This window comes from Lissotriton helveticus, chromosome 7 (genome assembly GCF_964261635.1).
Source record: "Lissotriton helveticus chromosome 7, aLisHel1.1, whole genome shotgun sequence".
NCBI lineage: Eukaryota > Metazoa > Chordata > Amphibia > Caudata > Salamandridae > Lissotriton > Lissotriton helveticus.
In genome coordinates, this window is record NC_136068.1 from 55663206 (window position 1) to 55682952 (window position 19747).

At 46.4% G+C, this 19747-nt stretch overlaps 1 protein-coding gene across 1 annotated transcript in view; it reads left to right on the forward strand.

The window, feature by feature from the left end:
• LOC144768023 (alpha-2-macroglobulin-like protein 1) overlaps positions 1–16971 on the forward strand; it is a 304226-nt gene extending 287255 nt beyond the window's left edge. The window contains exons 33-36 of the mRNA XM_078651421.1: positions 2325–2393; positions 12918–13020; positions 15476–15505; positions 16615–16971. Coding sequence (XP_078507547.1) covers positions 2325–2393; positions 12918–13020; positions 15476–15501 — 198 coding nt within the window. The 3' untranslated portion in view covers positions 15502–15505; positions 16615–16971. The remainder of the gene's footprint in view (positions 1–2324; positions 2394–12917; positions 13021–15475; positions 15506–16614) is intronic.
• Positions 16972–19747: the final 2776 nt, after the last annotated feature.

Below are 19747 nucleotides of genomic sequence, written 5' to 3' on the forward strand. Positions count from 1 at the left end.
AGGCGCTATTGTCCCACCCAGGCTAGCTCCTGATGGTCCGCCACCTCACCGGGGTGCAAGGGCAGATGTTATAGCAGTCTGGAGGGAGTCTGTAGACCTTTAAGCCCAGTGTCGCAGCAATCTAATTTCAAGCGCGACGTCGTGCAGATGTCCACTCACCACAAAATATGCTGCCCCTCTGTGGCATAGCATCCGGTCGCCAGAAAGCCGGCCCTCCGCCGCCCCACCGGTCCAGAGGGCTCCCCCACCAGGTGTCCAGGCGGGAGGGCCAACGCGGCCCGGAAAGCAGTGAGCCACTCGCCAGACCCCCCGGTAATGCCTGATAAATCTTTCTCAGTGTGGGGGGGAGCGACATCAGAAGCGGTGCCCTCCGCCAGTGGTTCCCAGGCGATTAGCAGAGGGGCTCAGGCTCACGCCACAGGGCAAAACAGCTCCGGCAGTTTTCGCGCCCAATGCGGCCCAGGGCCACCGGAGAAGCCGTGGCCTCACCTAGGCAGCCCAGCCGAGCACCAGCGACGCTCCCTCCGCAGGCCAACTCCGCTGGGGATATCGTCGCCTCTACCGGTCGCTGGAGACCACCGAATAGGACCAAACTCAGGCAGTGTGCACCGGAGTACCAACCGCACAGATGGACGCAGGCACAGCTCGAAGGGATGCCGTGAACAGGATAATTTAACGGATTTTACTCGCCGGGCGGTGGGAGCCTCACGCAAAGGCGACCATTCACCAGTGCGCCACCTAGCGCCCCCGTATTCTTTGCATGTATTTCACTTCTCTGGACTTGATTTCTGCCCTCTGCTATTTGTTATAATAGAATAAATGGCGCAACGCACTATAAGATCGCTGTTCTGTATTATGTAAATGTTCTTTATTCGGGATGTTTGTAGATGTGCATGTTCATTCATTTAGACTTGTGTATTGCATTATAAGTTGGCCTTGCAAGAGAAATATTTTTCTTGGTCATTTTTTTTTTACCATATAATTTTTGCACGCAAGCTTGGGGCATGAGTTTTTCCCTCAACAAATCCCAAAACACTTCTTGGGAAACAAGATTCCGTTTTTTTTTTTACTGTGTACCTCTATAAAGGCCATATGTTTTTGGCAGCTACACAAAGAAGGAGATAGTAGGGTAGGTACTATCTACAAAGGATGAATGAATGAATGCCTGTATCTAAACTATAAACTAAAATCAGGGCCTTGGATCAGTAATCTGTTCACGTTGAATATGGGTTAATATGATGTATAGGCCTTTTTCAAGTAACAACCTTGACCTACATTTATTTGAAGAACTGTAATGATCATAGATGGTGTTGCTTTGATCTTAGACCCGGGAAAACACAAAAAGCAAGATGTAATGAGGCTGTGCAGGATCAAACAGAGGCTTTTAACCCTAAGGTTGTTTTGTGTTTAATCCCTAAAACTGATTTCTAACTACTGTTTCTCTCCAATTGATACAAACAATTTTCAGGAATACATTTAATTTCATTATACTTAGAAATCACAGAATAATGTTCAACGCATCTGTCTTTGTGAGCATGCCCCAGCTGAACTAGTATTTAGTGCTCCAGGTTTGCCACTGGTCCCCCTTGAAAGGACAAGTGCTGAAAGATAGTGAATTGAAATTCTATGCAGAGACACAAATAATATCTAGCATTAAAATAGCACAAAATAAAAGAAGGTGTGGAAGGTTGAAGCAATCATTATCTCTTGCACAAGAACTTGATAAATTTCTATGTAGTAATTTTAATATTAGACCAAGAATTGAAGAACTGAAGATTCACTTAAATGTACTTGTTCACATGGTAAAGAATCCTTTCAACAGAAGGTCTTCGCACATTGTGACATGAAAAGCTTGGTGTTTGCCATACACGCAAAGTTGTTCATGAACTACAACTGCATTGTGGGCTGGCGCCTGTCTTGTCTCTCAAAGCTGAACATATTTGTATAATTCTTTTTCTCAAACAAGTTAATGTCTGTCTATAGGAACAGCTATTTATCACTCCATTCCTTAAATATTTCGTTTTCCCCTTTTTCATATCCCATTCTGTCTTACTTTGTACTCTCAGCTGTCTTCCATTTTTCATCAGATTACTATCTTTTTTACTCTCTCTTCCACTTGTCTTTTCTTTGCTTCTTCCTATTTTTTCAGTTAAATTCACCTCTCATGTTGTCTCTTTATGTATCCAATGTCTTTCTCTCAATTTTTACTCCTCTCAGTTTAATGAACTTTTCCTTTTCACTTGCTTTTTTTCTCTTCTTTCTACTCTACCTCTCACATCCTTTCCTCTTTCACATTTTCTTTAATTTCTTTCTTTTACTTTTAGGTAGAAAATAATCTCCTGGTGAGGAGAATAGAACAGACACAACTACAAGTTAACATTTACATGGTGGAGGTGAGTGCGCATATACATGGCTTACCACGGTTTGATGTCTCTCTATGGGGAAACAAAGGAAGTTCTACAAAGCTACCATAGAGACCAGGTGAGACCTGGTGCCTTACTCCAGACAAGTTTGAGGATATGTGCCATCAATGAGGCATAGCTTTTATGATACCATTACACAGAGTAGGTATCACGCTGTGGAAAATCGCCTCACGAAGCAGCTTAGTTCCTAGGTGTCAGTCACTGCTTTCTAGAATTTTTCAATGACTACCTTGTTTGTTGGTTGAAGACCATGCTTGACCCAGTAGATCAGTAGCCTTCCCCATTCATGAAAAATACAGACTCTTGTTCTACCTCCCAGCACCAGCCTGTCAGAAGTCACACATAAGAGTCGGCAAAGTTTAATCTTTGCCCTGGAGATGGGTTGAAGAAGGCCAATTTACCACTTCAAGCATTGACATCTCAAAACATTTCTGACTTTGCTCATTTTGTTTCTTTTCTGTAAGAGAGTTTACCCACAAACGTTCTTTGTGAGTTCTGCTAAATGTGGATTGTCTAGGGTTTTTCTACCACTATTTATTTTTCAACAAGTGGAGCAAAGTTTGTGAAGTTCATGAAAAGTAAACTTCATAAAGTTATGGAGGAAATGTTTTTGCAACTCCACCCAACCATAGTCTGAGAGAGAGAGAGAGAGAGAACTTTATTGTTTGATTCATAAAAATCATTACAATAAGAAACATATATCAGCGAAGAAAAAGAAATAAAAAATAGAACGATGTCTAGTCTCTAAAAATTATTATTTTTTCCTTTAACAATATTCCTGTGAGTGTCCGTTTTAGTCCGTTTGTATCATCACAGTGAGTTAAAAGATAAAATTCACCTAAAGATGGTTTAAAAATAAAAAGAATTACTCCGCTTAGTTGTACAACTTCATAATGAGTCATTAGAAAAATACTTGGGAGCCGTTGTTGTCCCTTGTGGTTTAACATCTGCTAAAGACATAGAGCAAAACCATGGTTATTGAGAATAAATAGTAGGTACTACTGGAGGCGTGAATCTGCTAATATGGTAAAGACACTACATATGATGGCTTAATGGTCCTGGAACACACAAGGCCCAGAGATAGTCAAACACTTTTTCCATGAACCAAAGGTAATTTTTTACAGACTACACTGAAAAGTTATACCAAAAAAAGGCTTCTGATTACAAAGAAAAAGTGCCAGCTGTTCAGGCACAACTTTACAGGAGCTTTCGCCCTCTCGGTCAAACAGCCGTCAGCAGATCAGAATGAGTTCTTTAGCATCATGAATCATCATACAAACCCATATCCGGTGCCACCTCCGAGAAGGGTTACGGTCATTTCACTTCATTGACTGCTGTGCCACATGGACATGTATGAAACTCAGATCTATATCCAGATCAGGAGCTTTGAGGAATAGAGAAGTAAGGACATGGACTACTGGAGACACATCCACTACTGGATGAAGGAGAACTTACCTCCAGTTGGACAAAACTCGAGATCAAAATCTCTTATGGAATAACTTGGACACTGAAATCCCAACACTGTTACAGACAATTAAAAGCAGATGGTTTGGGTTGATCAGGAGTTCTATTTTGAGCATCAGATCTCAGGTGTAGCATGAAGTACCAACTTCCATTCCATGAGGTTGAGGTGGCTTGCCCCATTCTCTAGACAAAAAAAATAGCATGCCCTTGTCATACACTGGTCCTGCCACTTTAGCACAGTATCCAAGGGAACACCAAAGGAACACATCTAAATATCCCCGACGGTTCAGAGTCACGCAGCAGGACTTGCCTAATTCTGAGACAATCAGTCGCATCACCACTGTTTGGAGAAGCTTGACTAGCTTCCAGTTGAGCAAACATTTACATTCAAGATTCTGTGCACTCTTTACTTGGGTTGTGTGAGAAAAGACCTGGAATAGTTACAAATGATTATACCTGAATACATCTCAAAGCACAGGGCTTGTGCTGAAATCAAACTTCAACTGCAAGAGACACAATAAACAGAGAAAGACCATGAAATTCCTGAACCAAGGGTCTGGAATGATCTTAACCCAACCCTCTTGAAGGCTGATTTGCAAGGCTGACCCTTTACACCAATGTTCAAGAGAGCACTGAAGGTAGATCCGTGCAAGAAGGCCTTTGATTGTTCCTGACCACAATTAGGACTCCAGAACACTTCAAGAAGAGAGCAGGTCCTTTCAGTGGCATTCAGAGGTTCACACACCTTTGTCTTTCTCACCAGCTTTGCAATCCCTGACACAGCTATCTGACTGTTCTCTCCTCAACGGAAGCTAAACGCTTCATCCCCACCTAACTAACTGGCATTTCTGATATTCTGAGAAGTGATATGAGGACAACTTGTTGGCATGGTAAAAAATTGATAGCTGAAGAAAGAAATAGTTGTAATTAAAAACTACTTTTCATCATACAAAAGTGATAAATAAGAAAGAAACACAAGAGAAAATAAATAGAGAGAACAGAGAGTAAAGATGAGAGATAGAGAGAGAAAAAGAGAAAGAGAAAAATGTCTACATATGTGTCCCGGGGGCTCCGGGATGGGAGGGGTCTCGACCACGTGATCGGTACTAACTAATGGAGTCTGGGTGAACAGAAACACAGGCGCCTTCAATAGGGGTTTCAGCGATGGCTTTATTGGGATATAAGTTTTTTTCATCTGTACAGGGGCTCAGTCTCTGTGAAGGGATGTACGGGTCAAAGCAAAGATAGCGTCCTCCTGCTGGGTCGGGGTCCGGGCGATCTTTGTCCGGGAGGGGATGTCTCTCCGCTCCTGATGCTCTCCGGTACCAAAAATAGAAAGGAAACTCGGGTCAAACACACAAACCACTCTAGGTACACTCGGAAGGGCCGGGGGTGAGGGAAAAACCACCAGTGTGCAGTGCTCAGTTCAAAACGGGCGTGCGAGAAGTGCTCGTGTTCTGGCAGGCATTAACTAACAGGACTGTACACTATTTACACCGGGGGCTGCCGCCTTCTCCCAACCCAACCCACGACCCGGCCCCGTACCTCTTGAAGCCACGCCCCTCCCGTGGGTGCGTGGCGGGGCGAAGCGTCCAACCGTGGGCCTCCTGGCTTGTCGTCCTCGGTCTCTCGGGTCTCTGGATACCGCCTTCCGTCCTCCTTGTTCTCCACCGCTTCCAGGGAATCGCCGTCCGTCCTTGATCCGCTACTTCCTCCTTTTGACGTCACGACGCTCGCGAGGGGCGGGGTTTCGTCCCTCGAGGCCGTTTCCTTAAAGGAGCCGAACGTCGTGTACTCGTCCGGCCATCCGGACTCAGGTTCCTCGATCCATGTATCTGATGGGAGCTGTGGGGAAAACGTGTAAGGTGAGAGGGGGGTGGCGGACCACCAGTCCGAGGGGAGAGACCCTACCTGGCCGCCTGACCCGTCACATTCCTCCCCCCCTGGCTTCTCCCGTTCGGGGAGAGGGAACACACGGGAAAGGAAGTCCACGTTGCCATTTTCCTTCCCTTTTCGGTGGTGTACCGTAAAAGAGTATGGTTGTAACGACAGAAACCACCGTAGTACCCGAGGGTTGTGGCTGCTGTTCTGATGTATCCATTTCAGGGGGGCATGGTCTGTATGTAGGATGAATGGTTTTCTCTCCAAATAGTACCTTAGTTTCTCTATTGCCCACTTTATAGCCAGTGCCTCTCTTTCAATGGTGGAATATTTGCACTCCCGGGGAAATAGCTTCCTGCTTACATACAACACCGGATGTTCTACCCCTTCCTTGCTGACTTGGGACAATACGGCGCCTATCCCCTGATTGGAGGCGTCTGTGGCTAACACGAAGGGTTTGGAGTGATCGGGAGATACCAGAACGGGGGCGGTAGTCATGGTGGTTTTCAGGACATGGAATGCTTTCATGGCTTCTGGAGAGGGATGACTGTATTACCGGGTCTTCGTATCCTTTCGGAGAAGGTCGGTTAATGGGGCTGCCACTTCGGCAAAACCGGGAATGAACCGGCGGTAGTATCCCACCAGCCCGAGAAAGGCCCGGAGGTCTCTTTTAGAGGTGGGAAATGGGACTGATGCAATTACCCTCACTTTCTCACTTTGGGGCGCTATGGTACCTTCCCCTAGCACGTATCCCAGGTAGTTTACACTCCGGAAAGCGGCTCGTGACTTCTTTGCGTTTATGTGGAGTCCCGCTCTCCTCAGGGCTGTCAGAATGGTTTGTAAGTGCAGAAGGTGCTCCTCCCACTGCTGGCTGTAAATAACGATGTCGTCTAAGTAGGCCGAGCTGAATGCTGTATATGGTTGTAAAACCCGGTTCATAAGGCGTTGAAAAGTTGCCGGGGCACCATGGAGGTCAAGCGGAAGCACTGTAAATTCATATGCACCTTCGTCCGTCACGAAGGCGGTTTTCTTTCTGTCCTCCTCACGAAGAGGCACCTGCCAATACCCCTTCGTGAGGTCTATGGTGGTGATGTATCTGGCGTCTCCTATTTTCTCGATTAGATCGTCCACCCTAGGAATGGGGTAGGTGTCAAAGTGAGATATCGCGTTTAATGCCCGGAAGTCCATACAGAGGCGTTTGGACCCATCTGGTTTAGGTATCATCACGATCGGGGACGACCAATGGCTCTGGGAGGGCCGGATGACTCCCAACTGGAGCATGTCGTGGACCTCTTGTCGGACGGCTTCTTTCCGGGCTGCTGGTATCCTGTAAGGTCTTTGTTTTACCACTTCTCCCGGAAGCGTTTCGATTCGGTGTTCGGCCAGGTTGGTTCTTCCTGGCAAATCGGAAAAGACGTCGGCATAGGGCGTCAGGGCCTCGGCCAACTCGCTTCTCTCCTGGGAGGTCAACCCCTGGTTGACCACCAGCTGTTCCAAGGTCGAGGTGTTGGGGTTGTCGGTCTGCCCTATGAAGTGGTCTGCTCTGGGTATCGGTCCCACCCATTCCTTCAAGAGGTTGATATGGTATGTTTGGGTTTTAGAGGGCGAGAGACGTAATCTGTAGGTGGTTTTACCGATGGAGTCGATAATCCTAAAGGGGCCTTGCCACTCGTGTTTGTTCTTGTTACTCATGGAGGGTAACAGCACCAGAGCCCACTTCCCGACGTCAAGGGTTCTCAGTTTCTTGCCTTTGTCGTACGTTTTTTTGTATCTCTCGTGATGGTGCTCCAGGTTGGAGTAAGCCAGTTCTCGTAGCTTCCCCAAGCGAGTCCTCAACTGCGTGGTGTATTCCAACATACTCTTCTGTTCTTGGGATTCCTCGTTTTCCCACATTTCTCTCGTGATGTCTAGGAGGGACCGGGGCAGTCTTCCATGTAGGAGCTCGAAGGAGGAACATCCCAGACTGCTTTGTTTCTGGGCCCGTATGACATACAGGGCTATGGGCAGGAGTCGTTCCCAGGTGGGTCCTTCTGCGGTCAGCATCTTCTTCAGGGTTTGCTTGAGTGTCTGATTGTACCGCTCAACGAGGCCATCGGTTTGGGGATGATACACCGATGTCTTCAGATGTTTGATATCCAATGAAGCACACACCTCCTTCATTACTTTGGAGGTAAAAGGGGTCCCCTGATCCGTCAGCACTTCTTTGGGAAACCCCACGCAAGAAAACAGCTCCACAAATCTCTCGGCTATCGCTGCGGTTGTGGTCGTACGTAAAGGAAAGGCTTCCACAAACCGGGTCGCATAGTCGACAATCACCAGGGCATACAAATGTCCATGACCCGACTTCGGCAAGGGCCCGATTATATCCATACCAACGCGTTAAAAGGGGACGCCTATGATGGGCATCCTTTGGAGGGGCGCAGCGGGTGGTCTGTGGGTATTTCTTCTCTGGCATACTTCGCATTGAGCGCAGAAGTTCTGTACGCCCCTATAGATCCCAGGCCAAAAGAAGTGCCTGATGATGCTTTCTGTAGTTTTCTCCTTGCCTGCATGTCCGGCTGTTAAATGGGCGTGAGCGAAAAAGAGCACCTGTTCCCGAAAGGATTGGGGTACCAACAGTTGTAGTTCACCCTCTTCTTTGTTCTGTCGGTATAGTAACTCCTTCTTTATCAGAAAACACGGGTATGACTGGGGGTTGAGACCATCCGAAGTATGTGCGTTTTCCCAGGCATGAAACAGGGTCCGGTCTTCTCCCTGAGCAAAGCGAAAACTCCTGATGATAACCCAGGGTTCAGGGGACAAGTAGGAAGGTAGAACCTCTCTTTTCCTCGGTCGGGACAGGGTTTCCTTAAAGAGAGAAAGGAATTCAGGGTTGTCTGTCCCTAGGATCATGTCCTCGGGCAGGGAATCCACCACCCCCACCCGGACTGTACAGGGTTCTCTAGGGGGTAGCGTTATGGTGATGGAAGCGACCGGGTAGGGCTTCACATCCCCGTGCACACACCGAATATAGACAGGACTCTGGGGATTCATTTGTTCGTTTTGGACAAAACGTGTCTGGATGACAGACTGTCTGCACCCCGAGTCTAATAGGGGCCCTTACTCTGCAACCATTCATCCACATACTCACATAGAATGTGCTGCCCATTTCCGCTGAGTACATCACGGTTCGCGGTAGGTACCCTACTTCCATGGGTTCTTCTGGGGTCCTTCTTTTCGGGCACATTCTCGCTATGTGGCCCCACTCCCCGCATTCAAAGCACTGGGGTCCTTTATTCAAGGTAGACAACATTCCTGTAGGCTTCAAGAATCGGGGAACCTCGGGCACAGCTTTAGGTTGTTTGTCCAGCTTGGGCGGAGGCATTGTCTTATGGGTCTTCTCCTGTTCCCATGGAGTGGACTTTGGTTGGGCTCTCGCGTACTGGGATGCCATTTCTATGGCTTGTTCCACTGTAATCCCCACATGTTGGCGCAGCCATCTTTGAGTGGCATAGGGCAACGCCTCCATGAATTGTTCTAGATATACTTTATTTAGAATGTCTTCTTTATTGCACAAGTCCGGACGCAGCCATTTGTCAGCCGCCATCTTCAATCTGAAGAACAGAGTTTTTGGGTTCTCCCCTTGAATCCCTCTCTCCTTTCTGAAGCGTACTCGATAGGCCTCTTGATCAAGGCCTAGGTGGTCCAAAATGACCATTTTAATGGTCGCATAGGGGGTCGTACCCAAGGGGTTGGCTGCTTAATAAGCGGATTGGGGTTCGGCTGTGAGGAGAGGTGCTAAGAAGAACGGCCATTTTTCCTCGGGCCAGCTCATAGCGCGAGCGGCCCTCTCAAAGTTCAAAAGAAATGCGTCCGGGTCCTCGCCGTGCACGTATTTCTGGAGGGCCATCCCGGCGGGATGGGGACTATGCAGGCGGGCTTCGCTGGACATGGACTGAGTGGCAGGCGGCACGTTTCGGAGGCCTTCCAACTGGGCGGTTATGGTCTTCGTGAACAGGTCACGGTCCGCCTGGGCCATCGTAAGCTGGCTTTCCACAGCCCACTCCAGCTTCTCTTGGCCTTTAATAATGTGGTCGATAAGGGCCTCCATCTTTTCCGAACAGATGGATGGTGGAGGGGATCCCACTTCTGACACCAGTTGTCCCAGGGGCTCCGGGATGGGAGGGGTCTCGACCACGGGATCGGTACTAACTAATGGAGTCTGGGTGAACAGAAACACAGGCGCCTTCAAAGGGGGTTTCAGCGATGGCTTTATTGGGATATAAGTTTTTTTCATCTGTACAGGGGCTCGGTCTCTGTGAAGGGATGTACGGGTCAAAGCAAAGATAGCGTCCTCCTGCTGGGTCGGGGTCCGGGCGATCTTTGTCCGGGAGGGGATGTCTCTCCGCTCCTGATGCTCTCCGGTACCGAAAATAGAAAGGAAACTCGGGTCAAACACACGAACCACTCTAGGTACACTCGGAAGGGCCGGGGGTGAGGGAAAAACCACCAGTGTGCAGTTCTCAGTTCAAAACGGGCGTGCGAGAAGTGCTCGTGTTCTGGCAGGCATTAACTAACAGGACTGTACACTATTTACACCGGGGGCTGCCGCCTTCTCCCAACCCAACCCGCGACCCGGCCCTGTACCTCTTAAAGCCACACCCCTCCCGTGGGTGCGTGGCGGGGCGAAGCGTCCAACCGTGGGCCTCCTGGCTCCACCAGTCCGAGGGGAGAGACCCTACCTGGCCGCCTGACCCGTCACAATATGATAATTTGCTCTAATGGTCTTTAATATTCCTTTCTCTCCTCCATGCCGTGCCTTTTGGCCAATCCAGGAATTCACTAAGAAGCATGTTGTATTCTTTAACATTTCTAACTCTCATGTCATGCCAAGTTGGGAAATCCGAACTCTACTAGAAAGTACACACCCTGACAGTGTTGTAGATAGTTGGAGATTTTCATCGGATCCCGTATACAGGGTGTAGGTCAACCTGCTTCTCTCCAGTTTCCAGGGGCAGGACTGCCTTGTACTAAACATCTGGATTCAGAAAGAGGAAGGGGGCAGTTGTGGTGGGGTCCAAATAATATAGGTTCACGGAATGGCTTATCAAACATCCACAGGGAGTTGAGGTCTCTGCTGGCAAGACCATGGGATACAGCGGAGGCTGAAAAAATTGCTGACACCATCTTATCTGATAATCTAAGATATAGCGCATGGGAGGATCAGGGGGTGTTGTACTAAAGAACATATGAGGAAATGTGATTATATTGAGAATAAAATCAAATGTATAATCAATTAAATAGGCCTTCTTGAGATAAGGTAAACATTCAAAACCTTGAAAGCTTATTAAATAATTAAAGTACATTACAGAAGGCAAAATATGGTTAGCCAAATGCCTAGTAAATCATATTTAGGGAAATTAGGACAAGCCTTGGTCAAATGCAGCAATAGTTCTGTCATAGAGTCAAGCCTTAAAGTAAATAATTCTAAGTCCTAAGCGAGAGACAGACTAACAAGGGGTCTGCTCGCTAAGAGTCAGGATAAACCATCATGGCTTACCTCCAAAATGAACTCTTTTATATAGCAAAGGTCACTTAGGGTCTGATTACGATCTTGATGGATGGGATACTCCCAGGGCTCGAGTCGGGGGTACACGGCGTTCCCCCTCTCTTTTCACAGGGTGGACGCCATCCCCCCTGCCAAGAAGCTGGGCCCCACAGAAATAAGCTGAACGTGTCCTGGTGTAATTTTCTGACACCGGGACACGTTCAGCATGTGACGTCATGAGGTCATTTGCATATTGTCAGTCCCCCCACTTCTTTTTATAGGACTTGTGCCCTGGATATTCCATCACAAACGTGACAAATATCCTGTCCGAAGTATTACAAGTTCATTATATCCAGCAGAGAGGATATCCGTCACGTTTGTGACAGAGTATCCCACCCCCCCAAGATCATAATCAGGCCCTTAGTCAGCATTAAATGATGGATGCTCAAACAATCTCAATATAGGTAAATGCAACAATATTGAACTAAAGGAATACTAATTCGTCCTTTTTTGACATAATGACAATGGGTGTGCCAATCTAGTTACACACAAAGCAATAACAAACTTATGAAAACAATAGTCCTACAGAGCCACAGACAGGAATCACCTGGAACAATTACACTTGGAAGGAACACTTCCTCTGGAGTTCTTTGAAACCAGCAGGTCATCACAAAGCATATTCAAGATTGAGTCAGGCTTATCTTGGGCCTAGTGTAGCCAACCTACATAATACATAGTTCTGTATATTACAGTGAAATCATGTTAGTTGCAAATATTTTTTGACATTAAGCAGACAATATTTGTTAATTTAAAAACATCTCTCACCGAACAAAAGAACCTCCCCTTGAACTCTAGCATGGCCTTGCAGGTCAGGGTGAACTAATCACTGCTCATCACAAAATATATTGAAATTCACACCAGTAGTAACAAAGGATAAAACATTCCTCCATCTTCACATACCCCAGACAAAGAGCCAACACAAGCCACAGCAGAGCATATGGAGGTATGCTCCTGGGACTTAGTGACTCATGTTGATTCACTCGATCACTCCTAGATTGTTAGTGTTTTGGAATAAAGGAGGGGCCAGGCTGGTGTCCCAGCGGCTGCCCCTTCATTGGGGTGGAGGAGCGCTGCTCTCCTTGCCACCACCATAAAAAAAAACAATAATAAAATGGGTTTAAAACCTGTTTTATTATTGTTTTATTTTAATCCCCTGGACCTGCACCCAGGACTCTGACGAGTCTTGGGGGTGAGTCCAGGGGGATGACACTTCTGGTTGGGGACCTGTAGTGCACTCCCTTCCCTGTGCATGAGAGTTTGGCCGGCCGTCTCAGGCTGGCCAAACCCTCATGCGCAGTGAAGCTTTCTCCAACCCCAGCTGTGTTGCTGGGGCTGGAGAGAGCAGTGCATTCTGGGAGCCTGTGCCCAGATGCAGGAAGAGCGCAATGCTCAGTGACGGCGGCGCTAAAGTCAGTTTTTAAAAAAAAATCATTATTTTTTTTTCTCTGTTATCCCCCTTCCCCTTCACTCCCCATCTTTATCCTCCGGCTCGCCCGCCACTTTGACTGGGGATGGGCCGCTACTCATGAGTCCGCTCACCTTCTCACCCTCTCTTACTCCAGTTGACTCATGTGCAGCAGAACATCACCTTCGAGATGCGCCAGGATGTCGCGGTTGAGAATCGGAAGCCAAGAATGGTTAAAGTCTATGACTTCTACAACCCAGGTAAGGCCTTCCGCTACACCCACAACATCATCCAAAGCAGCACGTGCATCTGTATTTGACAGGTGGCATTGTGCCTGATCATTTTCTCTTTTTATATTATTTTTCTTCTGCACTATATGCCCTTTTTTCACGTTCTTTAATTGTTTCTATTTTCTTTCTCATATTCCAGGGTCCCTACTCTTATTTTTTGCATGTTCCTGCTTATTGCTTTCTTTTTCATTTCTCTTTCTCAATTTTTTCTTTATCCTTGTTAGAGGATTTTTAAACATATTTTCTTTCTACTGCTCCCTGTATTAGTGAACCAGCACTACACTCTATGCTTGTGGGTACTGCATCCCAAACTTTAATTCGTAATGCTGCCATACTGCACTGCGCCCACAGTTTCCACTGCACTGCATCGCCATCATCTGCACTTTGAGTTCCATCCCTGCAGGGCACCCACCTTAACCTTCTTCACTCTTCAGCACTCAAACTTCACTCCCCAGTTTAGTTTATTGTTCCCCTTTCTGAAATGTTTCTTCTTTCTTCTGTTACTGGCCTGCGTTGTATCATTAAATCATGATGCTGTTCACTCTGCACCTCCCTTACTTTATAGCAGCACACACTCAATTGACAAAAAGGCTCCTGACGGTAAGCCCAGTTCACACAAAAAACTGGAACATAGTTGCTGTTAGCATCAAGAGGCCTGTCAGATACCAAGCACCTGTTTCTAAGTTTAAAAAAACTGTCCTCAGGAAAAAGCAAAGCACAGTGGATCAAGGATCTGGCACCATCTGGTTGTTTTAGCTGTGATAGCTGCCGTGTAGGCTCAGACGTGAGTCTCGTGCTCTCCACGCCACTGGAGTCCAGCTATCCTGGCTGAAGACGGCTGATAAAGAAAAACCAAAGGTGGTGATGGACGGAGCGTTGACAATACAAACACTCACCCCCAGTCAACTGATCTGGGTTTAACCCCTTCCACGCTCATGACGAGCTGGGCTCGTCATGGTGTAGCCTCCTCGCACGCTCATGACGAGCCCAGCTCGTCATGAATAATGGAAAATGGAGGATCCCAGCACCGGGGGGGAAAACGCATAGCAGCCAAGTGGTTAATCCATCACCGTTCTTTAGCTCACTCCGCCACCCCAGTTCAGACATGGTCATATGCAAATCAGTCTGACCCTGTGCCTCATGGGAACAGTCCAGCCCGAACTGCCAAGCCATGCCTTCCCCGGACCGGAAACAAGCTTCCTAGGACCGGTTTCTGGCATTACAGCTGTCTTCAGCCCGGCTTGCTTGACTCCAGTGGCAAAGTGAGCAAGGGACTCACGTCTGAGCATACCCTGCCAACTTAGGGCGAACAAAGAAAAACCAAAGGTGGTGATGGACGGAGCATTGACAATACAAACACTCACCCCCAGTCAACTAATCTGGGTTTAATCCATCACCGTTCTTTAGCTCACTCCGCTCTGATAGCCAGAAACCGGTCCTAGGATGCTTGATTCCGGTCCAGGAAAGACACAGCTTGGCAGTTCGGGCTGGACTGTTCCCATGAGGCACAGGGTCAAGGCTGATTTGCATATGGCCATGTCTGAACTGGGGTGGTGTGGTGAGCAAAGAAACGATGGATTTAGGCCCAGATCTCTGTACTGAGGTGAATGTATGACATTGTTCTGCATTCTGTCCATCAACCGTTGTTTTTGCATGTGAATAAACACAGGTCAGGCTGGTTTCAAAAAACAGATTTAGAAGTAACTCTGGTATAAGGATGACTTCAGCCCCCACTTCTGACATCCCTGGGCCGTGTACTCCAGCCCATTGGAAGGCAGTAGAGTAGAGCTTAAATGCAAAAACAACCAGTGTGGTACCACGTAAGTAGATCCTGAAACAGAGAAGGCAATGAGATGACCGAGAAAACATTTCCTACATAGGCATGGATTTACAGAGAGAAGCAATGCAATATCTCAAAAAGAATACAAGGCCAAAAATAGTTTATACGGTTTTACGACAGTATGGAGTTATTTATTTGTTTGTAAATATAAAACAAGGAAAATTACCTTGGTTCTTCAAATATTTTCCCATATTTAATTTCCGCCTCGGTAGCAGTGAGGAAGATTCTCTAGACAGAGCATGGGCATTCCATGCCATATATCCATGTGAGGGCCACGGTAAGCTCAAACAATGTCTACACAATAATCATCAACAAATGATTTCCAGTTGGCTGCTAATGAAACATTCTCAGATTTCTGTAGGAAGTTCCATTGGAAAATCCACCAGTATAATTCTCTTCACCATAGAGCATGTGGTAGAGGAAATTCCACTGGTCGAGTTTGATCTGAATGTGGGAGTTCTTCCAGAAATCTGATGAATTCCCATACCAAACAACTCTAAATTCTACCATTGGTCTGTTTGCTAAATTTTTTTGTGATTGCTTCTCAAGTCTGTTCTCAACTATGCTGTCTTCTTTTTATTGCAGAAGAGAGTGCCACAATGCCCTACTAGGAAGGTAAGCTCCCATCACTTATCCCCAACAGGGTGTGAAAAATCCATGACTGAAGAGTAGATTGTGGTTTCCCTATGTTTTGGGAGAGGAATAACCTTTACAACACAACTTTTACAACGCACTACCATTACAACGCAGTCATTACATCGCAACATCACTTACATCGCATGCCACTACAACGCAACCATTACATCGCATGACACTACAACGCATACCATTACAACGCATGTCATTACAACGCAGTCATTACAATACATACCATTACAACGCATAGTACCCTTACACTATCCAAAACTTACCCTACAGTTGCACCCCCTGGAGTTAGAATAGAACCTTTTATCCCTACACTATCCAACACTTACCCTACTGTTGCACCCCCTGGAGTTAGAATAGTAATATTTACCCCTGCACTATCCAACACTTACCCTACTGTTGCACCTCCTGGAGTTAGAATAGTAATTTTTACCCCTGTACTGTCCAATACTTACGATACATGCAATGTAATGGTATGCGATGTAATGGTATGCGTTGTAAAGGTAGTATGCGATGTAATGGAATGCGTTGTAAAGGTAGTTTTAGACAATTTGTTGTAATGGCATGCGTTGTAATGGAATGCGTTGTAAAGGATGTTGCGATGTGAAAAGTGCGTTGTAAAGGCATGCGTTGTAAAATTATGCGTTGTAACGTCATACAACCGTTTTGGGACATCTGCAAAATACTGCAGTGGTTTCACTGGCTCATGTAAGAAAATAAGCAAAGACATAACATAACGTGTATTTGTAAAGCGCACGTTCACCCGGAGGCATCTTGGCCTTGAATATCAAATGTTTATTGTTTATGTGTTAATGTGTTTAGTGTGTTTTTATTAACCAGTTGGCTGTGTCGAACGTTCAGCTCCAGTGTGGGACGTTCGAAACACGGGTGGGGCAGCGTCGGCCAACGGACGTGCGCAGCACTACCAAGGTAGTGCACGTGACGACCGTTGGCCGACATCAGCAGCCAACGCGTTAAAGCCCTCTCCAGCCACAAGCGTGCACCTAGCGGACTGTATAGGGTGAGGTCATGCACAAGTCGCACTAACTCCAGTTTCTGTCTTTTTATCTCTTTCACAGGAGCAAAGAGTGAGAATACTGGGATAACATCCATCAACCCTGTGAAATGACCAGGCAATAAAACCCACCAATTGATGTGCGTGGAAGAAAAGAAAGGTCAAGGAGAAAGGAGGATCAGAGCAAAGAATGAAACAAATGTCCTTCATATCACCAAATGGTTAAATGTTTTGTGTTTCATGTTGTCCTGGTTATTTCAGTAGTACTAGAGCCCCACAGCACCCTTTGGCTTCAGGTTCCTGCTTCAGTGAAGGGTTGAACCTTTTACCAAAATTATTACTTTTTACTTTCATGAGTGGGCAAATGGACAGCTCTGGTTTTTCACCCTTTGGATATAAAATAAGCCTGTCAAATCATGAACGGTGTGAAATTTATTAAACTATTGCATTTGCAAATATTCCATTCTGGTTATGCCCCATTTTAAAGGGGGAACAACCATCCCCGCTTTAGGGACTTCCACTAAGAGGGTTTGGGCTAATATCAAAACAGTAGAACTGGTCCCCAGGAGACATGATTTCCAGAAAGACAAGGCTTCTCTGTGTTGAGGGCATCCAGCTGTGCCTTATCCTGAGAAGAAACTTCTGGCTGGGTATCTTAAATGAGACAGAAGGCAGAGGTGGGACATTGCATCCTCACACACAAAGATGGTGGAGTTGTGTTAAGCAAGTATCTGCTCATGGATACCACACCAGTGACATAGATAGCAGACACTTAATAAGAGATTACTGCTGTGCTTTCTGATTTCCTTAGAAGAGTTTGCTGTTCATCAACTGTTCCAAATCTTCAGTTCCCTTTACACATTTGTCCCATATTTCAGCATCTCTTTGGCTCAGCTGATCTTGCCTTTGCCATGTTTATTGAAGATCTCTTGAGAGTTTTAGGTAATTAAGTAACCTTGAAAACAGCCAGGATCCAGGTAGAAAACCAGACCACTTAATTGACTGAAAATCTCAGGAATATCACTTTGAAGAAGATGACAGAAATCTAATTTGATTGGGGTTAAAGACCAGAAAATAATACAAATAGGCTTACATGCGTAACCTTTTTAAGGACACCTAGTGGATTTGTTTAGAGTTTGGGGGATGGAGGTAAAAAAAGGCAGATGCTATTTCTGCCAAATGTACACTTCCCCGTCCCATTTAAAGATGATTAAGTCCAGACGGCAACAGTAGACTCCACCATCAGAAACCTTTGCCCCATGGCCTGTCCATTACAAGCTTCATTTGAAAAATAAATGCATAAATAAATAAGTGCACGTTCCCTCAAATTATTTATATTAGCTACCCACTTCTCCCATTGGCTGTGCCTAGATGGACAATGCCTACTGCTGAATTATAGTGATGGCGCCCACCTTACTCAAGGAATGCTTGGTGGGCACACACCAAGAAACATTTAAAAAACATTGCTCAAATAGTGCATTGTAAAGACCAACTTGCACTTATATTCGCTGAAAAACTGTAGCCTGCAAAAGGGTACTCATGGAATAGTCCTGAACTTTTATGGTTGGATTTGGGGGTAGTGGGCATGATGTGGGTGTATGTGAAGAAGTGTTTTCTGCAACTAGTTAAAAAAATAAACATATATTATGTGACCATATCTACGGTTTGATCAGTTGAACATATTTGGAAATGTTTCACACCCTTAGGGATTTTACTGATTATGTTTTAAGATCCAACCACTGAATATACATCCAGATTCTTCTTTAATTAGATTATCCCATTTACACATAGAGGGGTCGATTCCGATCCGGTAAAAAGCGCTCCGATTAGCTGTACGGAGCCTTTTTCCCGTGCGAATCGTACACCTACAACGTCCCCGTACGAACTAGCAAGTACGATCCTAACCCAAAGCGCCACTCCGTACGACTCGTACCAAACACCGTACAAATAAAAAGTACATACGGATTCACTCTGGCCGACGCTGTACGCCACGTCCGTATGTAAATTGGCAGCCATTTCCGAACCAGGAAGTACGATCCGTGTTGACGACACTCCGTACGACCCTTTTTCTACGGGAGCTGAAAACAGCCGTAAAAGCAGAGTTGGCGCCGCAACAGGTACGGAACGGCCCCCCGGGTACGGCTCGTACCACTCATGATCGCAGGGGTACGCACCGTACCCCTGCGATCATGGGGTGTACGAGCCGTACCCGTATTTTACGATCGGTGTACGTGCCGTACCCCATTGTACGATGGGTGTACGAGCTGTACCCCCATTGTACGATCGGTGTACGTGCCGTACCCCATTGTACGATCGGTGTACGAGCCGTACCCCATTGTACGATCGGTGTACGAGCCGTACACCGATCGTACAATGGGGGTACGGCACGTACACCCATCGTACAATGGGGTACGGCACGTAGACCTATCGTACAATGGGGGTACGGCTCGTACACCCATCGTACAATGGGGTACGGCACGTACACCGATCGTACAATAGGGGTACAGCTCGTACACCCCATGATCACAGGGGTACGGTGCGTACCCCTGCGATCATGGGGGGTACGAGCCGTACGGTGTGTATATATTTGTGTGCTTTTCCGTACGACTCGCCCTTACCTGACGTGGACCGTACGAATCACGTCCTCATACTCCGGTCCGGATTGTACTCGTCGGGTCGTACGGCATGTGTACGAGTCGTACGGTATGTGTACGAGTCGTACGGTTCACAGTTTCAGCCTTGCAATACGTACGGATCGCGACGATTCGGACAGATTCACGGAATGCGGATCGTACTTGGCGACTCGGACAGACGGGTACGATTCGTACGGAGAGGGCTCCGTATACAAATCGTACGGATGTTTTTTTTCCCGAATCGGAATCGACCCCAGAATGTATCACATCATAGCTAAAATAATTACCAAATGTCTCGAAGTCACCAGGGATAAATCCTAATTTACATTTAAACACACACATTGTGATCTCGTTTTATTCAATTGAGAAAACGTTGGACTCCAACTCCCACAATTCAGTTGGTTGGTGAATGAAGCCAAAGAACTGGAAAACAATAACATCAAAACTTCCTGTAGCCTTGTCATCACTACAGTTGCTTGGTTTCAATGGGCAGTTCTACAAAAAAAAGTTAGTGGCATAATTTTAACAAGAAATTATGATTATACAGTGGTGTTGACACCTTTA